Source organism: Paramormyrops kingsleyae, chromosome 13 (genome assembly GCF_048594095.1).
Source record: "Paramormyrops kingsleyae isolate MSU_618 chromosome 13, PKINGS_0.4, whole genome shotgun sequence".
NCBI classification, from domain to species: Eukaryota; Metazoa; Chordata; class Actinopteri; order Osteoglossiformes; family Mormyridae; genus Paramormyrops; species Paramormyrops kingsleyae.
Window position 1 is genome coordinate 11,552,695 of NC_132809.1, and position 23,940 is coordinate 11,576,634.

General features: G+C 45.0%; 1 protein-coding gene across 3 annotated transcripts; it reads left to right on the plus strand.

Annotated features, from left to right (window-relative positions):
- The first annotated feature begins 387 nt into the window (after positions 1 to 387).
- On the plus strand, positions 388 to 23,722 carry ush1c (Usher syndrome 1C). 3 transcript variants are annotated; one of them, XM_072698197.1, is made up of 27 exons: positions 388 to 678; positions 2,634 to 2,701; positions 4,304 to 4,447; positions 5,043 to 5,181; positions 6,220 to 6,328; positions 6,794 to 6,818; positions 7,105 to 7,162; positions 7,280 to 7,383; positions 7,467 to 7,551; positions 8,062 to 8,121; positions 8,228 to 8,284; positions 8,738 to 8,880; positions 11,353 to 11,418; positions 11,991 to 12,121; positions 13,249 to 13,298; positions 14,199 to 14,363; positions 14,519 to 14,635; positions 14,949 to 15,548; positions 16,025 to 16,078; positions 16,386 to 16,502; positions 17,208 to 17,279; positions 19,555 to 19,596; positions 19,899 to 19,952; positions 20,155 to 20,254; positions 20,847 to 20,956; positions 21,690 to 21,745; positions 22,063 to 23,054. In XM_072698197.1, the coding sequence occupies exons 1-27, from the start codon at positions 643 to 645 to the stop codon at positions 22,154 to 22,156; spliced, it is 2,856 nt and encodes a 951-aa protein (XP_072554298.1). In that variant the 5' UTR covers positions 388 to 642; the 3' UTR covers positions 22,157 to 23,054. The 3 variants fall into 3 exon arrangements, with proteins under 3 accessions (XP_072554298.1, XP_072554299.1, XP_023697808.1); XM_072698198.1 differs by having other exon boundaries at positions 389 to 678; positions 17,208 to 17,270; XM_023842040.2 differs by lacking the exons at positions 13,249 to 13,298; positions 14,199 to 14,363; positions 14,519 to 14,635; ... (3 more) ...; positions 17,208 to 17,279; positions 22,063 to 23,054 and adding exons at positions 12,848 to 12,921; positions 23,073 to 23,722 and having other exon boundaries at positions 490 to 678.
- The last annotated feature ends 218 nt before the right edge of the window (positions 23,723 to 23,940 follow it).

Sequence of the window (23,940 nt, forward strand, 5' to 3'; positions counted from 1 at the left end):
AGTTTGCGGGAGGACTGGCTAAATTTTGCTGGATAATTTGTTATTTTGGGGTTGCCATACTGGAGCTTCTGAAAATTTCAAATATCTCCTACTTCTTAATGGTTTTCTTTCAAAATGGTTGATTTCAGGCCATTTTCAATCGATTTTTAAAAAAGTTTAAGCGGGAGATGACTCCACTATAGCTGTGCCATGGAGCCGAGAGTAATGCGTAAAATGGCAGAACTTAAATTATTTTTAGGGCTAAACATAAACATGGATGCGTGAGAAAACAAAAGGCTTGTAGTAGTGCAGGAGAATCAGTTCTAATTCATAAGACTGCAGGTCTGAATAATATCGCTTATTAGTATAGGTGTTTTCATATTTATCTATTTTTCGTCTCTAACTGACGGAATATAGGCCTATAATGGAAAGCATCTCCAGAACACACTAACAGTGCTAACTCACGTTGCAATACGGGCTAAAGACATGCGCTCCTGAGTCTGCGTGGAGTTTATGAATCGCCCTGCCGGGCATCACGCCGACACAAAGGCGACACTTTGAGCTACACTCCACCCAGCGTCCGAGTAGCGCATTTACACGGTGACCGAGTGACGATCGCCCTTCCTGCTACGCCTAGAAAGGACTCGCGCTATCTGCTCAGCCATGGAAAGAAAGGTTGCCCGGGAGTTTAGGCACAAGGTAAGAGCATTTATTCTCTTAATGGATTAATAGAATGCGGTTATTGAATACAACGAATATGAACCAATGACGTACTGCGGTTTGAAAGGCTGCTTCGAAGAAGCAGGTGATGCCCTATGAACCCCTTATCCCGGTAGAGGGGGATGGGTACACTTTTCGTCTGTATCACATTATACAGTTCCCCGCAAAAAGGAACATGACATAAGGTAACTGCGACATGCAGTCGTCGGAATACCGTCTGTTCCTGCATGGATTACAGATTAAAATTTGAGATGACATTCAATATGAGCAAGTGTTTGAGGGAACAGATTTGATAAATTAATACAACATAACTGACCATATTTTAAGTCTATATGACCGTTTTATATGATCTTGGTTAAAAAGCTGACAAATCCTGAATTACTGCATAATACCCTACATTAGAAATTACCTGATGACGTATTTAGGAGCTCTTCATAGTAGTTTCTGATTGGCTATTGTCGCTAAGGTGTAGACCGTCAGGCGCAGGTAACGAGTCACCTGGGCCATTGATCTTCTTGACTTAAATACAATTCTTCCTGTTTCGTGTTTTATTTTGTGATTGAAAAGCAAAAATTTGGTCAAGTGTTTATTATTTTTGTGACGCCGGATCGGCTGCGATGGCAAAAAAATGGAACGGACGGAAGGGTCTTGCGCTTCAGTGGTCCTGCCCTGTTACTCTGCCCCGTTATTCATACTGGCGACGTCCACAATGGCTCGTTCACTGGCGGATAATTTAGAGGCGCTTTCAGAGGCGTTCAGCCAGGCGGAATGGAGCGGCTGATTTACTGCGGCTCTCAAATGGGAGTAGCGCCAGTGCGTATAATACGAAACGAAAAGATATCCGAGGGATTTATTTAGCCCTTTGCTGAGGTTTTACTGTTTTGTAAAAGTTAATTATATATGTATAAAATATTGATCTAATATGCATATAATTTATAGTTGTCTAACAGAAATTCCGGAATATTACAAAAGCATAAATACATTTAATCACCATGAGTCACTATCCTCCATAAAGCAGAATCTCACCCAGAATGTTCTCGCAGTTTGTACTGTCTTCTTGCTGTGACCTGATACTGGATGAGCAGTTGAAAGAACGATGTATGGGTGGATAAAAAATCATTAAGGTGTACACTTTTTTTTAATAATACTGGGATTTATACAATGACAATCCCACCAAGAATAAAAAGAAAAACTATTACAACACAAAGACATTGAAAACTTAAGTACTGTGAAAGAGTCCTGTCTTTATTTTTCCATTATAAAAATCTGTCTCTACTTTATTGAATTTAACTTAAAATGCAAATCCATGCATACCCTTCATTTTACGTCCAACTTCCCGATGCTTTCATGTATAATGTGGGCTCTTACTATGATTTTGGACTGGATTACATTTCTAGAGGTATTTCAGAAGATACTTTGTTTTGCTTTGGATGGCTACGAATCTCCCTTAGGTATAAATAGGTTTGTCCACAGACCGGACACAGACCGTCTGTGCTGTAAGGTGACACCGCTGTAATCCATCCTTCCTCGCGTCATGCGACGTGGGAAGCGTCTGTTTGTGGCAGCCCAGTAGAGACTGAGGGCTGCCACAGAGGCCGGGATCTGAGTCAGAGGACTGGCGAGTGTCCCATAGGCAGCCAGAGAGCATCCTGTCTGTCCACATGCGTCCGTGGTGAGGCCGTAGAAATGTGCTACATCAGTGACTGGCCCAAGCGTTTCCTCAAAACGTTTGTGCAGCAGTATAGCCGCTATCAGGTAAGTCACCATTAAAGGTCTGCTCTGCGTATTTCTCATTGAGGCTGGGAGCGCCGTGTCCTAATATCTAAAGTATGGTTGTGGAAGCCCCCCCCCCCCCACCTTGGTTATGACAGCTGTGTTATCTCTGACTCTCCAGAGCTATGATCAGACTGTCCAAAGGTTTGTTTGTTTTCTAGGTGGAGCTGCTGATAGACAATGAGGCAGAAAAGGACTACCTGTACGACGTGCTCCGAATGTACCACGAGTGAGTGCGTTCCCGCCGCTTGAGCCCGGCGGACATCTCCGCCATACGTATGATTAACGACCTTACGGTCCAGCGCTATGGGGATGCATGAATTCTGAAAATCTGTGAAGGTGGCAGTTGGTTCTTAGCGTGCTATATGGAAAGGAAACATTGTCCTCCATGTTCTTTTCTGGCATCTTGTGGTCCTACCCTTCACTCAGTGTTCCTGACTCGTGCTTCTAGTGGGCAACAGAATTGCAAGGGACTGTTGGGATATATGGTTTCCATTGAGTTCAGCACTATAAAAGCAGCTGAATGAAGTGAAATGTAGCTGCAGAGCAAGTTTCCATGTGATCTTTGTGGGGGGGAACGTAGTTTTGTTTCACTCCAGTCAGGTGTCCAGTTCTCCTCCTTTGCCCCTGACCCAGATGAACCCTCTATTCAGAAAAGCCTTTGCTTCTGATATGCGAGTCACCAATGAAATAGCCAATGTAAATAATTCAGCATGTCAGCAAATTCATAAGAAGCCTTCGTACAAAGCCTCTGGTCAAGCCTGGTACCGTTTTATTTTATACATTTCAAGCTTTCGTAGTTTTCCAAAATAATCCCAACCATAGATGCTCTGTTTACACTCTTCCTCAGATTGGAGGGATTTTACAATTAACTATTACACCATGTAGCAAGGCATTGAATATACAATATTTGTAAGTAGCACGATATTCGATAGAACTTGGTTTTAAAGAATGGGACGGCACAGTGGTGCGGGGGTTACCGGTGTCATCTGTGGGATCCGGGTTCAAGTCGCCGCCCATCATGTGTGGAGTTTGCATGTTATCCACAGGTCATGGTGATGTCTTCTGCGGATTCTTTGGTTTACCCCCACAATCCAAAAAAAATGCTTAGGTGAATTGGAAATTGCAAAATTGTGAATGGTGTGTGTGCTCTGCACTTTCAGAAAGAAGGGTAAAAAATTCTACCTTTCCTTGTCACTGGGTCTGCCAATTGTACCCTTGGCTGCTGGTAATTGTACCTTTTAAGGTACAAAAATGGACTCTTATAATAATGATGGTACATTAATGCTGTTTGTACAGCATTATTCCCCAGAGTCCATTTCTGTACCTTACAAGGTACAATTACAGTGACAAGGGTACAGCCCCAGTGACAAGCAAAGGTACAAATTTTCACCCTTTTTTGTGAGAATTTGTGATGTGTTGGTGTCCCATCCTGAGTTATTCTCTGCCTTGTGCCCATAGCTTCTGGGACGTAGCATAGGACAAGTGGGTACAGAATGGATGGATTTAAATAATAGCGTATACCGTAAGATTATGACAAATTTAAAATTCTCTGAATATGACTCCAGTTCGAATCCCATCCAAGATATACCTTTGCCTTATGCCCTTTGTTTCCAGGAATAGGCTCCAGACCAGAGTTGGAAAGTTCAGGTCCAGAAAGTACAAATCCAGACCAAGGTTTTGTTTCAACCAACCAGCTGAGAATAAAGAGTCACCTGTTTCTGGACCTGAACTTTCCTCCTCTCTTCCAGACTGCCCTGTGACCCTCCTCAGGATAATGGGATGGATGACTGCAGCTCTCCCAGGAATCATTGTTTTTTGCAATCCACAGATCCATGGACCTCCCAGTGCTGGTGGGTGATCTGAAGCTGGTGATCAATGAGCCTAGCCGGCTGCCCCTCTTCGACGCCATTCGGCCCCTGATCCCTCTGAAGCACCAGGTGGAGTATGACCGGTTGACTCCTAAGAGGTCACGGTGAGTGTGAGGAGGCCTTGCTTAGAGATTGAAGATATGAAAAAGTTGAACCAAAATGAGGGCTTTTCCTGTTGTACTGGGCTCAGATTAAATTCCCTGATTTCTAGCCAATCACAAGTGTAAGATCAGTGAATTGCCTTTAAAAAGTCCACACCTGCCACAGGTGGGAAATAATGTTGGAACGCAGAAGTGATATCAGAGCTGACTTGAGTGAGAACAGTGCCTGCCTTGGCAAAGGAGAATATGTGAATGAAACTTCCAGCTAACATGGTGAAGGAAGATCAAATCACACCATTACATGGTACAAGCAAAGGACAATTGACCTTAATTAAGAGATAATAAGCATGTAAGTGCAGTGACTGCCTTATCTACCATGCTGTGTATCTTGTTCAGATGAGACAGGCCACTGGTAACTTGATCTCAATCATGCTTTCTGACATAATCGTTGAAAACGAACTTTTTTTTCCTTTTCAATATACTCAAAAGTCCGAGCACCAGCAGAAACGTGTATCTGACAGCTATGTGCAAGAAGCATGAAACTGGTGGGTCACACGACAATATCCCTCCACCCCCCCCCCCCTCCTTGAATGTTCAGGAAACTGAAGGAGGTGCGGTTGGACCGCACTCACCCCGAGGGGCTGGGCCTGAGTGTGCGGGGTGGTCTGGAGTTTGGCTGCGGCCTCTTCATCTCGCAGATCGTGAAGGATGGACAGGCGGACAGCGTGGGGCTGCAGGTGAGGGGGGGGAGGTGGGGGGGGTGGGGTGGCATAGGCAGGTGGGGGGGGGCGGAGGCAGAGAGAGGAGAGGCTCCTGACCTTTCTTCTTGAGCGCTCTTTTTATTAACTAAGTGGTTCTACATGAAAAGTCCTGTGAAGATTCACTTCACAAGGCACATTGGTGAAGGGGGCTTTTAATTAGCCGTGACGCAGCTGTGCTCAGTACCGAGATGAAGTGCCGATGGGAGAGGTCGGGGAGGAGAGGGTCAGCACTATTTTCCACTGGGTTTGACCAAGATACTGGTCTGTAAACATAGCTGTGATTGCTTCAGCTCTCAGAATTTAATTATGCAGCAATTGTCTGCACTTAAATGCCAGCATCTGAAGTTATTATGAATGTGTTTTAATTAACATGAACAACAGTTTTTCCTCATGGACTTTGACTACAGGCATGAATTTGGCAGAGGATAGGGGGTGGGGGCAGGGGGTGGGCATTGGGGGTGCTTGAGCACCTGTTCCTTTTGCCCAAAGGCTTGTACCTGCCTATATGGGTACTGAGAACCCTTTATAGTTCTGTGCACCAGTGGCACCAACTGGGTCGACAGCTTTTACTATCGCGTACCTGCCACTCAAAAGGTCTCTGCGCAGCGCTGGCTCACAGCAAGTGCCACTTAAGGCAGATTTTTAACCTTGAGGCGCATTGCAATGGTTTAAATAATTTAAGGTATGCAGTTCTGCTGTTGTCCAGTAGGTGGTGCAGAAGACCACATATTTATGCTGGGTAGCAGGCTGATAGATAAGTATCGCAAACCAATCATTTCAGTGATACGCAGTCTTTATTCTTAAGCATGAGCTAGTAAATAAACAGTGAAAGTTGCGAAACAGTCCTGGTAATGTGAATTCACGGTACAATTGCATGAAAAACGTATTGTCAGGAAAAATTAATTCGTCGTTACACACTGAAAGACATTGACTGTGAGAAACCTACTGAATGAGAGGATGGACACCGTATCTGCCTGCTACTTCTCATGGTCCGCGACGACCCCCCGCCCCCAGATTGGTGATGAGATTGTTCGCATCAACGGGTACTCCATCGCCTCCTGCATCCATGAAGAGGTGATCAGTCTCATTCGGACCAAGAAGACGGTGTCCCTGAAAGTGAGGCGTAAGTTTGATGCCGTCCTCTACCTCCGGCTATCAGCAGCTGCCGCTTCATGAGTCCGTAAGACGTCGTACATGAACAGTACCTCACAAAGCAGCCATTTGTTATTCAGAATCACCGTTTTTATGTAGTGTACTGGTAATCACTTTCTGTGATGGAGACACCACTAAACACTCCAGAGGTCATCAGAGAATCATCTAATCAGTTTTATTCACCATGAGTTGCTGTCAATAATTAATGACTGCGGCCTGTTTAATGACGTGCCGCCTTCCAAATCCATGACAGATGTTTCTCCACAGGCTTTCCTCTGAATCATTAATCATCTCAGTCTTATTACAAACAGATAGCTTTGTTCTTTTTGACAATATTTTTACCAGATACTTACTACCTCCATCTTTTTCTGAACAACTAAACCGCAGATAATTTTTGATTGTGTTTAATTAAAGCATCGTTCCTCTTTTACTACAGATGTCGGGATGATACCTGTCAAAAGGTATTGTCTTTTGTCTTTAATTACCATTTTAATTTGTAATATGTGGTATTTGTAATATGTCATCTCTAGCTAATGGATTAGTGAAAGGATTTATGAATCTTGATAGAAATTATTTAGACTAGAGTCAAGCATTGCCTATTAGAAATTTAATTATGCACTATTTTGTGCTGCTGATTAGAAGCTTCGATTCATCTTACTGCTAATGACATAATGAGAGGAGCCTGATTGGGCCAAAGCACTTAGGATGAAACCATAATCAGGACCCTCTTCCACTCCTCTTCTCCAGCTCCACAGATGAGCCCCTCCGGTGGCAGTTTGCAGACCAGTTTGTTTCCGAATCCGGGGTAAAAAAAAGTCGTCCCTCGCCGATTTCCTCAGCCCAGTCCTTTATCGCCAGCCATCACACGCATCTGATGCTGACGTGAACCATTTTAACTACGTGTCAAACGCCGCTTCCACAGGACAAGAAGAGCAGCGTTGCCGGACTGGCGTCAGTCGGAGGAAAGGAGATCAAAGAGAAGAAGGTCTTCCTCAGTCTGGTGGGCACCAAAGGCATGGGGATCAGGTGAGTAAGCAAGAGGTGTGACGTCAGCGCTTCATCACAGCATGTGAAGTTAACCAATGGGGCTCAACCCTGTGTGCCCTCAGCATCTCCAGCGGTCCAATGCAGAAGCCTGGGATATATGTGAGCAACGTAAAACCAGGGTCTCTTTCAGCCGAGGTGGGGCTGGAGGTGAGTCTGACACTGGGGTCTGGATAGCAGAGGTGGATAGTTCAGGTCCAGAAAGTACAAATCCAGACCAAGATTTTATTTCAACCAACCAGTTGAGTGCTCTGTGACCGTGAGTCTTTATACTCAACTGATTGGTTGAAACAAAATTTTGGACCGGATTTATACTTTCTGAACCTGAACTTTCAGCCTCTGGGTACAGGTACAACCCTGGTACAGTTTTGTTCCCCAAGGTACAAACAACATTAATGGGCCCTCAAAGGTACAAAAATGTTCCTCAGAGTCCATAGACTAAAGGTACAGCTGGGGTACAATTGGCAGATCCAGAGGTACAAATTGGTATTTTTTTTGACAGTGCAGCAATGTTAATTAGGCATAAATAAAATGCATTAATAATTTTGTATTCACATTACTCACATTCACATTAATTAGCTCATGTTTTGCATGAGCAGGGGTCATAACTTGTGTAATTGACACACTCACAGGTGATGTGCGGGGAACTGTGTTTTGTAGGTTGGTGACCGGATTGTGGAGGTCAACGGAGTAGATTTCACCAACGTGGATCACAAGGAGGTGGGAGTTTCTGTGGCTGTGTACCACCGACATCTGTTCACCATGACAGAGGGCCGTGTACCAGACATAACGGAGCGCATTGCTTCCTTTGTCCTGGTCTTTGCAGGCTGTCAGGGTGCTGAAGAGTAGCAGAAGCTTAACTATTACTGTTCTAACTGGAGCGGTGAGTAACACTTCAGTCATTCTGCCTTTTCTTAGCTCATAGCTGCTAGCGCCAGAAGTGCTGTTAAATATTCTCCGCTTGTGTAGAAGATGTCTTTTAAAGTCGCCGTAGTTAATTATATGTGCTTGTTAATTTAATTAGTTTCTTCAGAATTAGGCTGCACTATACAATTGGTGAAGCGAGTTAAGTTAATAAATCCTAAGAAAATCATGCGACCTTTGTTACATTTTCTATTGATTGGCGAGCAAGATTAAATGATCCGTCCATCTTCCCTTTTGACTCGATTTTTGAGTAGTGTTCATTAAGTGCACTAAATGGATCTGCGCTTAATGGATTTGCAATTAATTGGTACTTGTCATTTGTCACCACGGTGACTGATTGCCTGAAGGTGATCGATGGAGTTGAGCTGCTTCGACTCTCTTACTCTAACATGGGCCCACTGGCCTCCTACAGGGTAAGGAGCTGTTCATGACGGACGAGGAGCGGCTGGCCGTGGAGGCGCGCAGGGAGCTGGAGCGCCAGGAGCTCATGCAACAGAAGCGGATGGCTCTGGAGGCCAATAAGATCCTCAAGGAACAGCAGGAGAAAGAGAGACTGTGGGTATCCCAGCATGCATCACTGCACAGTGACACTGGACTAGGTTCTGTGTATTAGGAGCATCAAAGCTTGTATTACATTTTCCACTTGTAAGGTAGCACAATATTCAGCTCTTGGAAAAAAAATTGAGACCACTCTATTTTTTAAAAAATCTGGATTTTTAAATTGTGGGTTAATCTCGGTTCTGCTGGCAGAAGGCCACGCTGAGCAGCAGGTTGTGTCCGGATTCAGAATTTCTAAGGCAGCAGTACAGAAGAACAAGATGAAGCAGGAAACACTGGGAACAACCAGAAACCAGCCAGGTAGAGAGCGGAAGCGACTCTCTAAAGCCATAGATGGCTGTTAACTTATCCGACAGATTCTCATGAATCGGAGGATGACATCAAGTGACATTGAAATGGATTGGGAACCATTAAACGGTGTGAAGTGCCCTGCTTAGACAGGTCATATCAGGCTCTTAGAAGCAGGACTGAAGTCCCATAAAGCAAGGAAGAAGCCCTTCATTAATGAGAAACTAAAAATTGTGTTGTGGTCTCTTATTTTTTCCCAGAGCTGTGTTGTTATTTCATAATTGTGGGGTATAGTCTTAGTAGTAAGTATTTCTGTAGTCAGCTCTGCAGAATATAATCTGGTAAACAAATGCTGTTTGCCAGTGTGGCAAAGAAATGAATCAACAATAGGAAGAACTATCCAGGAATGTCCTGTCAGAGCAGCACCATACAGACAGCCGTCCTGAAGTAATGGCTCAAAATAAGCACTGTCTGATACGCTTGCAGCGTGCTGTATACGACCTCGACGAGCCTGTTTTCAGGCTTCTCCATTTGCCGGGTGACAGTCCAGGTTAGGATCACAGCAAAACACCATCTGCTCACACAGGCCGGATTATCTGTAAATGATAAGGGCTTTAATGCATGACCAAATTGCGCGCAAATAAAAGCATTGGTTCATTTTGTGTGCTGGGAGGGATGTTAGGAGTTTGCAGGTGGAATAGGAGTGGGCTGCTGAATTCAGGTGGTGAGTGACTCAGCGAGCTAAGTGTCTTTGGCCGTGATCAGAAGGTCGCCCTTTCGGACCCTGGCCTCGGCAGAACAGTCCAGTGTCCGTGGGCCCGTGAACAGGGCCCTTAGCCCCCAGCTCCAGAGGTGCTAGACATTAGCTGACCCTGTGCTGTGACCCCCCCCCCCAAGCTATGGAGAGATAGATGGGGTAGACAAAGGGAAGAATTCCAATGCACAGTGGTACCTCAGAACTCGAAATTAATCCGTTCAGAACTCCGGACCGAATCCTAAAAAGTTTGAGTTCTGATCGAATTTTCCCCATAAGAAATAATGGAAAACCAATGAATTGGTTCCCGGCCCCAAAAAATGACACCGAAATATGTTTTTTTTAGCATTTAAACACAAAATGAACTGGACAAAACAAGAAAAGCATATACTTTACTAAACACATCTAAGCAAATTTATCAAAGCAGTAGTTTTTAAAGTAAGAAAATAAATGTATCCAAACAATGTGTAAAGTAAAAAAAAAAACAATGTGTCCTGCCCCGATCGTCCGCTCCTTCCGTGTGCCATGCCCCCTTGTTAACCCCGTGTGGAATCCCCGTGTGATCAGCTGTTTCTGGTTATTGTCATTAGTCCTCTGTACTTAGTCCGCGTTTCAGTTTGTTTCCCCAGTCCGATCATTGTATTGTCCGTCTGCGTTTTGGCTGCCTTACCTGTAATTAAACCCCGTATCCCCCGATACCCTGACGTCTGCGCCTTTGTCTCTGTTCCGTCCCCGCTGGGCACAACAATATTTTTATGATTAAATGTATTAATGGTTTATTATTAATATTAAAATAATTAATAAGAAATCTTTTTTTAAATGTATTTTATTATATAATAATAATTACTGTTACTATCATTGTCTAAATGTATTTTTACTGTCTATATGTATTCAGTTAGTGTAAACATGCATGATGCTATCACAGCGAATTTGAGGCTGAGACTGAAGCGTTACCCTTTGTTTCCACTGAGAGAAGTGCTACGTGACTCATTTCCCCGCGCATACAAGTTATCTTAGGTCAGCATTCACAGTTTGACTTCTGAGATTCAGATCGAGTTCTAGGTCGTTTTTTTTTTAACTGGTAGGTTTGACTTTTAAGAAATTTGAGTTCTAATGAGTTTGAGAACTGAGGTACCACTGTACTTCTGCAAATGGCAGATATAGCATTTACATTGAATCCATCCATCCATCTTCCAACCCGCTTATCCTACTGGGTCGCGGGGGGTCCGGAGCCTATCCCATAAGCAATGGGCATGAGGCGGGGAACAACCCTGGATGGGGGGCCAGCCCATCGCAGGGCACACTCACACACCATTCACTCACACATGCACACCTAAGGGCAATTTAGTAACTCCAATTAGCCTCAGCATGTCTTTGGACTGTGGGGGGAAACCGGAGATTTACATTGAATGCCTGTTGTCATGTAGGAGGAAAATGGAGATGTCTCAGAAGACAGCTGAGGAGGAGGAGCGCTATCGGAAGGAGATGCAGAGGTGCGTCCTCACTCCTGGGGGGTGTTCCACGAAGCAGGATTTCTTACTTAGCCAGATAACTTGTCAGATTTAAAGTAGCCTGAGTTAGAGTTAAATGAACAATGATAAAGTCCATTTAGGCCAGGCTACCTTAAATCCAACAAGTTATCCAGCAGAGTAAAGGGATCCCTGGTATCGGGTAAGCATGGCTAAACGTGACGGACGACTGAGACGGCGTCTGTGCATCTGCCCAGCGTGACGAGGCCTGGGATTTTATTCTTGTCCATCCTACACCTGGTTATTTTGGCGAGACGTTTGGAAGGGCAGGTGCTGAAAGCCTTTGAGGCAAACATTAAAGGGTCACTCTGTACCTTTAGAAGGGCAGGTGCCTGCTCTCCACCACTGAAGAAAGGCAGAGAAACCCCATTTAGGAAAACACCTGTGTTTGCCTCACGTTTATTAGCAAGACGCTGGTGGCCTCAGGAAGAGCAGATTCTGTTTGTCATTAATCGCCAGCCGCAGCTGTTTGCAGCCCTTCAAATGTCTCTCCTTCTGTTTGGGCTGTAGCCTGAGTGATACCTGTGTGTGTGCAGGATTGAAGAGGAGGAGCAGAAACACAACAGGGAGTGGGAGGAGGACTGGGGGCCCAGGGAGCAGCCCAGGAGCCCTTCCCCTGCTCCTGCAGAGATCAGCACCCCCCCTGCCCCCAAACCCAAGCGCTCTGGTACGAGCCAGTGGAACCAGTCTTTCCGAAATACTACTGATGGGAAAAGTATCACAGTCCACAAGTGATGGGATTATCATCCACTGTCAGCTGGCCCGTAGGCAGGAAGGAATTTCGAGGGGGGGTGGTGGTCATCCCTCAATTGATTTTGCTGACCATTGGGGGGGGGTCATCGCCATAGATTTCACCAGCCTCGGTGCTAATGCAAATTTGTAGAGGACTTCAAAGCTATATGCGCAATTGGTAACAAAAAAAATGTTTGACTATGTAGCTGTGTGCCTGACTGTCTCAGTCACTGGTTTAACTTTAAACAGTTGGGACCAATGTAGTAATCAAAGTGGAGTGGTTTAGACCAATCAGTAACTGCCAGTGCCCCGTAATCCCGCTCACTTGTGTTCTGTAGCCTCATTTCTCATTACTTAACATATTATCCTGCAGTGGGGTTTATTAATACTTTCTTTAACACTAAAATGTTGTTATTAGGTATAATCCAATAACCCGGCCTGGCAGGATGCTGTCTGGCACAGCTGCGCCTTCCGTTTTTTTTTTACATTTTAGTTCCTTTGCAGAGATCCTTATGGTGCAGTGACTCTGTGCAGTGCCATCTGGTCTTTCAGCACTGTCCCCTGCCCCCCCCTCCCCCCCGCATGCATGTGTGCTCTCTCTGATCCCATTCCCCTGTGTGCTTCTCTGTTGTGTGCTTTGCTCTGTTGGCATCCTCTCCAGACAATGAAACGCCTGCCTGGACAATTGAGGAGGAGGAGGAGGATTGTGAAGAGGAGCAGGCTGGTGGGGCGGAAGTGAGTGGTGCTCCATAGGGATGGGGCTCGTGCCGGCGGCCGTTGCCCGTGGCAACCGTAGATTCCTTTTGACAACCTGGAGGCATTTCCTGTCGTGTACATCTGATCTAACCGTGTACCTCTACTTTACTGCCAAAATTCATTGTTCGCATTGCTGGTTTAGGAAAAGGGATGTTGCCTCTGTGCATGCGTGTGTGATGAGGTCGTTGTTTTCGAGGTAGGGGGGGGGTGCTTTGCAGTGAGCTACCCATATTTTTCCCAGCAGAGGCATCATTTGGCCCAGGGAGACTGTAATGTGTGATGTGGTACGTCTGTGTGTTTCTGTAGCCTTCGGCTGGTTTTATCGCTACGAGGGGAAGTTGCCCACGCTGAGAAAGGTATATGAGCACTGGAACTTTCCATTGCCCTGCACTGCCTGGGGTGTGCGTTCTTCCGGAACTTTCCTGAGCACAGGGCTGAGCTGGTCTTTGGCTTGCTTTGCATGAGATCGATTCCTCCTTTGCAGATGGCCTAAGTACAGTAGTTGTTGAAGCTGCTTATTGTTTTTCAAACTGAACATTTTTTGGTAACACTATACATTAACTGTACCTTCATAATGCATAATGCATTCATAGAACATTCAATGCACCTTCATAATGCATTTATAACACATTCACAGAACATCCATAAGCACATTTAAATATACCTTAACATCCTAACATACCTTAACACAGGGGTCTCCAACTCCGGTCCTGGAGAGCTACTATCCAGTAGGTTTTCTATCCTACCTGGCTTCTGATGAGCTCCTGGTATTTACCCGAGAACAGCTGTTGCTCAATACACTAAATGTACACTAACAGCTTTAATATACACTAATTTCAAACTTTATATGATTATAATGTTTGTTATTATCATATAACATTTATTAATGTATATTAAAGTTGTTAAGATATGTCAGGATGTTAAAGTATTCTCACATGCTGCTTGAATGTTCCATGAATGTATTATAAAGGTATTATGCAGGTGCAGTTAATGTAAAGCATTACCCACTATTTATGTGGCTGAAGTATAGATGACAGTTGCTTTGAGAACCTGCGCGTGTGCTTCTCTCTAGAGTGTGGTGTGGAGGTCTGCATGGTCTTTGGCGCGGCTCCCTCGCAGTCGTTTGCAGTTTTGCATGCATGGTGTTCAACGTGGTCACCCCAAGTTCAGCGGTGTGGTCACCTGCACGGTCTTTGCTGTGGTCGCGTTGTCTGGTTCATCGCCAGGCTTCGGTTAACGCTGTCCGGGCGTTGCAGAAAGGGAAGGACAAGAAGCAAAAGAAAAAGATATCAAAGACTGACACGCTGCAGGAGCAAAGGAAGAATAAGAAAGAGATGGAATTTGAGCTGAAACTGGCCAAAGAAAAAGAGGAAATGTTTGAACGAGAGAAACAGCTAAAAATCAGTAGGCTGGTTCAAGAGGTATGTCTTTGATATGAGTGCCGTGTGCATAGGTCAAGTATGACTGACCCATTACTGCAAAAGAGAATGTTGGCAGGGCCGTCAATACATGTGACAAAAGCCCGTTGGAAGATAAATGGCTGTAGACTTGTCTCAAGACTGGTCATGTGACCCAGGTGTCAGAGACGGAGCGGGAGGATCTGGAAGAGTCGGAGAAAGTGCAGCACTGGGTGGAGAGGTTGTGCCAGACCCGTCTGGAGCAGATCTCCTCGGTGGAGAACGACTCCACCGAGGTAAAGCAGCAGAAAGCAGGACCATTGGCATGGATGTGTGATGTCATTGTTCTAAGAGTGATGTAATATGATGCTGAGCATAAACTGTTGATGAGCTGAAATGTGAAACTTCTGAGCTTATTTTTTCTGTTCTATTATGATGAAATTTTAGGGACCACATATCTATGTTGATACCAGTAAGGAAGGCCTTTTGTGGTTTGCCCATAGCATTTTAATGATGTAAGACTTAAGGTTAGACTCATGAGGAGTATCTAATCTGTGCAGTGTGGTTGGTGGCTGTCGTGTGGAGGTAGCTGATGAAGTGTGCTCACAGGTCGGCCCCACCAGAGCGCCATCTGCCCCCCCCAGTATGCGGCGCTTCCCTGGGGGCCTACAGCTCGCCACCACCGACCTAGATGACATCAACTTAGACGACGTGGATCAGAGCCTAAAGCAGCCCATGAAGAGGCTGAGCCCCTCCCCACCCACCAGCAGACACACCCATCCCCCACCCCCCCTGCCTCTGCCCTCCCCCAGAATGCCCATCACACCCACCCACTCTCCTCCCCCCAGGTTCCCACACTCGCACCCCCATTTTCCCCCCTCCCCCAGCATTCCCAGGATGCCACCGCACAACCTTATACACCCACCCCCCCCTCCCCTCCCACCCCCTGCGCCCACCACCCAGATGGTCCCTGTGCAGTTCTCCTGGCCTCCCTCTGCTCCCCACCCCCCGCCCAAACCACCTCCCCCCCCACCCCCTCCTCCTCCTCCTCCCCCGCCCCCACCTCCCCAGCATGCGGGCCCTGCCCCCCCCAAGGACAGGTTCGGGACTAGCAGTTACCATCACCCTGTCACCCAAGATGCCTACAGGCCGAGGGCCGGTTTCCACATGGTCAGTCCCAGTGAGCAGTCCTACCCCCCCAGCCCAAAGGTAGTGTCCATTTCTTAGCTCTTTCCTTTAAATGCAGTGTGTTTAATAGTACTTCGGGTTTTTATGCAGTATTCATTGTCCCTTTTTTGTTATGTTTGGTCTTATTTGCACTACTTCGTCACTGCTGTGGGACAAAAGTCACCCACTTGTGCTTACAAAGTGTCAAGTGATGTGACAGGGAAAGTGATTTGATGTGATTTGAATTATAATCATGACACACACGAGTGTGGTGTTTTTAGCAAAATGAGTTTTAAAGGCTAATATAGACTTTTCTGGGGTTGGTATAACAAAGTAAAGTCTGATTCTCCTAAGCTAGAGACATTTTCTCCCTATGGGGGGGTGGCAGGCTGTCCTCGGGGCCCTAATAGCATCGTGTGCTTTGCAGTGGCACGTCCTGTTTGCTGCTCACCCCTCATATTTCCTCGAGCCGTGTGACCCAGCTGCTCTCTGTGTTTTGCTGCCATTTAACTGTGCAGGTTATGAGAAGCACGTCTCACGCCAGCAGGATCTCCACGGCCAGTAATCCACTGGTGCGTAGGCAGCAGAAGGCAGGGAAGGTGTCATACACGAGTGCTTGATTTGTTTTGGGCATAGTCCTTTTTCAGAGAGACATGGACTACATCCAAAACTTGGGTTATAAAAATGAATGTTTTAACCGGAAGCTGTAGATTACAGTGTCCCAGACTGGGATCCCTATCATTGTACTGCCAAACAAGATGCAGTGATGCAGGTTGCCTAGGTGATGACGCTGATATATTGTATGTGTGAGTACCGCCAGGGCTCCTTTCCCCCCATGATCCGCATTTTTTTTTTTTTGTAACGCGGTCCACTGGGTAGCAACTTGCCCCCAGCCCCCCCAACCAGCGGCGGCAGGTGTCCCCAGTTGTGTCCAAGCCTGTCATGCTCCCCCCCTCGCAGACTACACGTGGCCCCACCCTCCGGTCCGAGGCCCTGGTAAGGCCCTCCCCCTTCCTGTCTCTCTGTCCATCTCTATGGTCTGTTTACATGTCAGTTTTCACAACTGACCATTCCAGTCGCTGCCACCCCTCACCCACCCGCTTGTGTTTCTCACACCCCATTCAGAAAGACGGGTTCAGGCATGATGTCTGAGATTACAATTAAAGTGCCTTCTAAGGTTACCTGAAGCAGTTAAACACCATAAGGAACTTTGTCAAGTGTTTGGGGAGATCTATAGGCTTTACTACAACTGGATATTTCATTCTAAAGCCAAGAAAGTGTACTGCCTCCACATAATAGTTGGATATCCATGGAGAAAATAATGATGGATCTTCTATGGATTCTTTACCTGGAACTTTCCTCCTCATTCTCATTAAACACAGTGTCTTGCCTAATTAAGTCTCAGAAGTAAACTGTCCCTGTCACGTTACACTTTTAGTAGATGTATACTCTGGTCACTTGTAGTTACTCTCCCAGGTGACTCAGATAGACACCCCCCAAGACCTCTTTACTTGGGTAGTTCTTCCATTTTTCCCATGTCGCTATGTCTGATTATCCTTACAAACTGCATGTTGGCCGCATTAATCTCACCGTCTTCGGTGCTAGCTCTGGCTAGGTGACCCTGTTTCACAAACACCTTCCCAGCTTGGCGCCTTGTCTCATCGGCAGCCCTAACCGCTGGTGTCTCCACCTGCATTCCAGCCCCCGGAGATGCTGAAACGGATGGTGGTGTACAACACCTCTTTCAGGTCCAACAGGAAACAAGTAATCCAAGTAGACCGCCTGCCCCTGAATGAGATTTGTGCTTTATAACCCTTGACTCCTCTTTACAGTGTGGGGTCTTTATGATGCTGTGTATAAGGACCCTAAATGCACTGTTGTGTTTCTTCTTGTGTGCTATTCTGGTTGACGTGACTAAGCTTTTTCCCCAGAATGCAGTGCTCCTGCATGCTCCCGTTCTCTAAAGCTAGGCCCAAAATAGTGCTTGCACTAAAACAGTATAGCCCCTCACATTTAAAAAATGGTTGCTGGTCAGTCTCTTTCACGCCTATAATCTTTAAATTAAGAAAATTACTGCCTAAACCTCTATAGTTTCTCTAAACTCTAAATCACTGATGTGTAAAACTGTAAAATTGGTAAATATCTGCTAAGCGACATCACAGTAATAATGACTCCTACTTCTTCATTTATGAGATGTCATCTCCCCTGACTCGTTTCATTTTTAAGCCTAGATTTGTCTGTTCCACATTTTTTCCAGTGCCCCCCCCCCAAAAAGTGCATGACTCCTTAATAGGAAACGTGCTCCCTATAATGGAGCTTCCCCTTTTCCCCCCCCAGATAAACACCCCTCGCAGCCCAAAGTGCACAATCACAGTAATTAAATTTCCCAGCAATCTGACAGCCGTCCGAACTGGCTGGCTAAAATTGTCACTGTGGCTCTGGATTAGTCACTTTCGGCTCTCCTTAAAGTTGGTTGTGATGTCTCCTGCAGTCACCTTGTTGAGATAGACCTCCATACCATGGTTGGCATGGTACCATTGCCTCATACCCACTAGGGTTGGTGGCTGGGTCCCATCTCCAGCTATGTGTGTGTAGGATTTGCGTGTTCTCTCTGTTTCTGCATGGGTCTCCTCTAGGTACTTTTGTTTCCAACTACAGCACAAACCCACACGTCAGTCAGATGTTAGTAGTGTGTTGGGCTTTGCGTGAGCATGGCTCGTGATTGAGTGACATTCTGTTTGCAGTGTCCCCTGCCCGCTGCCTTTTGCGATAGTCTCCACGTGTCATGTGACCCTGCATGGAAGAGGTTTGGATGGATTTCTCAGTCAGGTTTCAGCACAATCCTCACACACTTCTGATCTTGCGATTTCTGTGAAGTTTGCCCCTCAATCTCACCAGCCAATGTAATCTAGCTACAATAATTACCTAATGACATCATACCAATTTTACTTAAATGTAATTAGCCAACCATCTCCAACCAGATGGTCTGTTTAATTCCATCAAAAATCAGACTTTAATTGCTCAGTAATAGAAAGGTTTATTTGATGCTCATCACATCTGCCTGGTGAATGAATCCAGAACATTGGCAGGACCTTGAATCCAATCATAAAGGGACGGTTTGTATTGGTGCCCTCAAGTGTAAACATAGAGTCAGGCAGCAACAGCACTTTGAAATGGAAATTACAGTACAGTACCTGGCTGTAATGCATCTTTTTAGCCTTGGTAAATTTCAGGTTTAGGTTTCAAAAGTATAGGGAACACGTGTGTGGATATCCTGAGAGGAGGTGAAGTCATGTGATGAGTCAGGTGATAGGTCATATGATATGCCCAAGTCATGTGATGAGTCAGGTGATAGGTCATATGATATGCCCACTTATTCAGATCTGGTCCTTCCCACCCATTTAAGTGTGTGAATTTTATTGCGACTAACCCCCTTTTTCGATTTCTTGTGTACCAACCCCATTCCCCAATCCCTGTCTCACCTGTTTCCATGTGCTTCTCCTGTCTCGAATCTTACATAAACCTCTGGCTAGTCCCATATATGTCTTTAGTTACAAATCAAGTCATTACCGAATATATCACTTGAATTAAATATCAGCTTAAATTAAATTGGCAGTGTGGTTTAAGGCATTTCTGATTTATTTGCTCAGTACCTCAGCTCTCCTGTGAGAGTTTTTTAAGGTCCATTCATTTTATTGGAGATGGGGCTCTCATATTTAAAGTTACTTATTTTCAGTGCAACCTGAATTTCTGTCAAAGGGTTGTCAAAAGGAATCGAGATACGTTGCCACTCCAGTGCCGGCCACCTGTGCATGTGTGCTGGGAAATTTGATAAAAGCCGGTGAGACTGCGGAGAAGCACATCTCACAGCTGGCACCCTGAATCGAGGCACGACATGATGCAAACTAGAGTAGAGCTCAGAGGAGCAGATGCAGGAAACAGTCAATAAGCTTTTTGTGTGTGGGTAATTGTTTTTATTTTCATTTCCTTTGAGATCCTACACATCATACCGAATTATAAGCAAACAGAATTTATCGTTTTCTTTCAGGGTTTCCAAAAGTATGTGGAGGACTTCGACCCCTATTCCATGGTATGCTGCTCTCCCTTGACTTTATCGCAGAGTGTTTTATAAACATTACTATCCCTGCAGGATGCCACTGCTCTATAGCAGTAACCGTAAAGCTTCTCTGGGGCTTGGGGTAGCGCATTCCCTGCTGAGGCTTCTGGGATGCGGTTCAGCTTTGAGGGTCTGGCATACTGACAGTGACAAGCACATCCACAAAGGCCTGCTGGTTGAATGGTTGAGTTGAATAACCCTGCGCCGCTCGCCTGTTGTCTCATTGTTACCATGACGATTCATTGTCTCTCCGTTCTCGTGCCTTTTTTTAACAGTTCACCCCAGAGCAGATATCAGGTCGGGATGTGCGGCTGCTCAGAATTAAGAAGGTAAATACTGCCAGGTTAATCTTCTTCAATGTGATTAATTTTGGTGATTTAAAACTGTTTGGAATAAAGATGAAGGCCTACTGAGCACGGAGAAGGAACATGGAATGGGAAATTAAACATTTCTTATGGTCCAAAGCTAGAATATTCATTTTAACGCATAGTGGTTAGTTGATCTCTAGTGTTCAGTAATTCTTTTCCTTAGGATGGTCCACTTGATCTTGCTGTGGAGGGGGGGATAGATTCACCCCTGGGAAAGCTAGTGGTATCTACCATTTATGAGGGCGGCTCTGCAGACAAACATGGTGAGCGTGTGAATCTTCAGTAGCTAAATTACTTAGTCGCCAAGCAGCAGATTGCGTGTGAATGATGCATCACAGCAGTGCACCAGTGCCGTTTTTCACTCTGCAAATTGCATATTTAAAAAACCCAATTTAATTTTGCTCTGCCTTGGCGCATGGTTTATATTGGGTGAGATGAAAAAACACATTGCAAACTCATTCTATTACCAGAATACATCAGGTTTGCAAATGACCACAAAAGCATCTTTCACGGCTTGTTGTCTCTGCTCTTGCATTTTATGTTAGAGGAGTGTTAATTTAGCCGCTTCAATTTATTTTCTTATTGTCAGCTTTACTTTTTCTGAAATTTTTGTAGTGAATTTAAACAGATTGTTTTATAATGCTAGAACTTCATACTGAAGTGTCCCAGACAGTAAAGCACTGAAAAATATACTGAATGTGTGTCTTCACTATACCATATCTGTAAGACTAATGAGCACATTTGATTGCTGTGGTCTTGATGTTTTATCAGAGCCAAGCCAGGCGTTACCGTAGTTACCGAAATCGGTCACCAGTGATTTTGACTGACACTGAGAACACGCATGTCTGTTGCCAGGTGGAATAGTGAAGGGGGACGAAATCTTGGCTGTGAATGGAAAGATCCTGACGGATGCTGCCCTGAGTGAAGGCCAGAACGCTTTAGCCAGAGCATGGAACAGCGGTGGGGTAGGAGCACTGCCGTTGCTCTGAAAGGAGGGTCTCTCTGTGAAAGTTGGGATGTGTTTATGCGCAGTTGTGGGAAATCACTTCCAGAGGTGGAAAATTCAATTCCAGAAAGTTACAGATCTAGACCAAGGTTTTGTTTCAACCACCCAGTTGAGTATAAAGAGTCACAGTCACATAGTACTCAACTGGTTGGTTGAAACAAAACCTTGGTCTGGATTTTTACGTATAATTTTACTTATCCAGGGGCCTCTGTCAAGTGCTGAGCCCCCAGAATCTGTCAGGGTCTGCATACCCCTCCATCAGCCCTGCCAGTACAATATAGGACACATACATGCCCCCCTTACTCATACACTATAGGCAGTTTAAGAATGCCGGTTAGTCCAACTGTAATTATCTAGACTGGAGTACCTCTGCATCACTGAGAGAGAACAGAACACAGGAATCAGACCCCCAACCCTGTAGGTGTGATACAACAGTTCTGCCTACTGAGCCACCATAAGTGAATTCAGGAGGGGTGAAATACAGTTCACTGTTCACCAAAATAGCCGCTAGAGGTGATTCTGAAGACAGCCTTTCTTAACTCATTAAGCGACACTGTCAGTGGATTTTCTTTAGACAGCAGTTCATCTGAAATGCATCCCAGGGTAAGCAACTATTAATGCATGCTTGTATGTGTGTGTCTCTCTGTGTTTGTGTTTACGTCTCTGTCTGTTTGCCCCTCATCTACTCGCAGGACTGGATCGACCTAGTGATTGCAGTGTCACCTCCGAAGGAGTACGAGGATGAAGTGTACGTGTTTCCTCCGTGTCTTGCTTAAGTCATTTAACCCTTCGTTGCCTATGGAAGCACAGTCCCTGCAACACAAGTGTCAGTCCAGAACAGATCACGGAAAGGCAACGCTTTCCCCATGCTAAATATTTTATTTGACGTTGCACTAATTTTGAGTAATTTTAGCTTTAATTGTGAGAAACCTTTTTCCACATAGTAGAACACTTCTTGTCTTCATTGTGTAGTATATTCTGTGTATTATGTGAATGTGTTTGGTGGGACAATGGTGATGGATAGATAGTCATTGATCACATTGGACCTGTCCCACGTGTATTTAGCTCTAAAGCAGCATCAGTCAGTCCCACCTCAGAGGGGCGGGTTTTCAAAGGCTCCGCCTCCGTGTACCGACAAGGCTACCTTCTGCAGCTGTAGCGGCATGCGCACGGAAAGGGTAACCGCCCCTTTGGTAGCGCAGGACTGCGGTGGGAGGGCAAACGTGCCTGTATGCGTCATGCGGACAGGACGGTCTCTCTGCCTGACCTGTACATACTGTGTTTACATTGGCCCTTGCTTTCACTGAGGGGTTTAGACAGAAACATGGAGGATGGTGCAGTCTGCGTCATGTACATTTAAAATGAATGTGTTCAAGAAGCCAAAAGAAGAAAATATCAGCCTGACAATATCTGCAATGGAATGGATTGAATGGGTCGACATACATTAGTATCGAGAGACCATAGTGAAGTCATTGCTTTGAAAGTTACCACTTCGGGCTCTATCCTGGGGAATTGATTGTGATAAGTCAGTAAAAGTCAGGTGTGAATAATTTTTCCGAGCATACAGCGACAAATTCTCACAGCGTGCCCATTTCCCATTGTCAGCAGTTGCTCTGATTGATGTTGTCGAAAGGGACTGGTCTCTGTAATGACTCATACAGGGCTGTTTCAGTGCTTGACAAGTCCATCCTTCACCGCGTGCTGCCTGTTTTGGTCATTACTTTGTGACGCTCTCTGATTGTGCTGTACTGATGTGTGCACTTGCCGAAATATGCATGCTTGTGGCGGTAGTGAGAGCATAGCCTTCAACCGCCATTTATTGTTCAGTATGTGTAAGTGTTAAGAAGTGTTCTCTCAGGAAGAATCAGTGTCCATGCAGAACCTGTCCATAATCCACATTTATACCATAAAAACACTGTCAGAAGAACGTTTTCACTGCATGCAGTTTCTTATTTTGCACTTAATGCATGTTACCTAGCCAGGTATTTATGTCAGAAACGTGTAAAGATATAAGCGCACAGTTTGGTGACAGATTGCTTTGACCGTGTCTGTATTCTCTTCTTATTTTATTACAGGACATTTTTTTAAGACACCTTCTGCAGCTGCCAACCACTTGCCCAAACTCAGACAAGCTCCCTGCGGACTTTTTAATTTCCTTAACCGTAAGATATCTAGTTAGACTTACTAAGCTGAATGCAGGGAAAGCTTGTTAATAAAGCTTAAATGCTGTTGTGCTGATTAATTTACTGTGTGAATTGTTTGTTGCAATGAGTTGCGAGTCTGATGCACCATCAAAGCAGTGTTCTTCAACTTGTTTGCATGTGGTGCGTCTGTGAAAGGTATCAGACATGTGACATCCAGAGCAGATAGACCTACTGACTGCTGGACTGTGCTGCCTTGACTGAAACACACAGACTTGGATAATTTTTCTCTCCTGCCAAAATGAACAAGTGAGAGTCATCTGCAGTATCTACTAGTAGGGAGTACAATAGATCATTTATTGTATGTCAACGTGGCCACATTTCATTGTTTTCAGAAGAATCCTTTTATAGGTTTATAGATTTCACATCTAATGTATCCTTTTGGCTTTTGTGTTCTGCAGAAATTTTGTCTGAAACTCTTCAGATTGATCACCATTCTCATCCTTTCTGTTGACGGTGGATCTCGATGTACCTTAATGTCTTTCGATCTGTACTTTTAATAAATGACAATGATTTATTGTGGCGATCTGCATCTGTGCATTCTCTCCATCAATGATAAAATAAGTCTCGATTGAAATGCTTGCTTGCCTGTGTGCACAGACATTTATTTACCGTTTTTCATTTACAGCCTTCTATTTGAGTTTTCTGAATTTTAATAAAGGACGACTACAGTTTGCTACGGTTTATGTGCATGTCACTATGTTGTTTTTAATAATTAGGATAAAGGAAGAGGTTTGTATTT

Excerpts from the sequence above, each read along its gene's own strand:
- ush1c (XM_072698197.1), top strand. The coding sequence starts at position 643 with ATGGAAAGAAAGGTTGCCCGGGAGTTTAGGCACAAG. Across the intron at positions 5,182-6,219 it reads CGGACAGCGTGGGGCTGCAG|ATTGGTGATGAGATTGTTCG; the intron begins GTGAGGGGGGGG and ends CCCCGCCCCCAG. Across the intron at positions 13,299-14,198 it reads AGTTGCCCACGCTGAGAAAG|AAAGGGAAGGACAAGAAGCA; the intron begins GTATATGAGCAC and ends CGGGCGTTGCAG.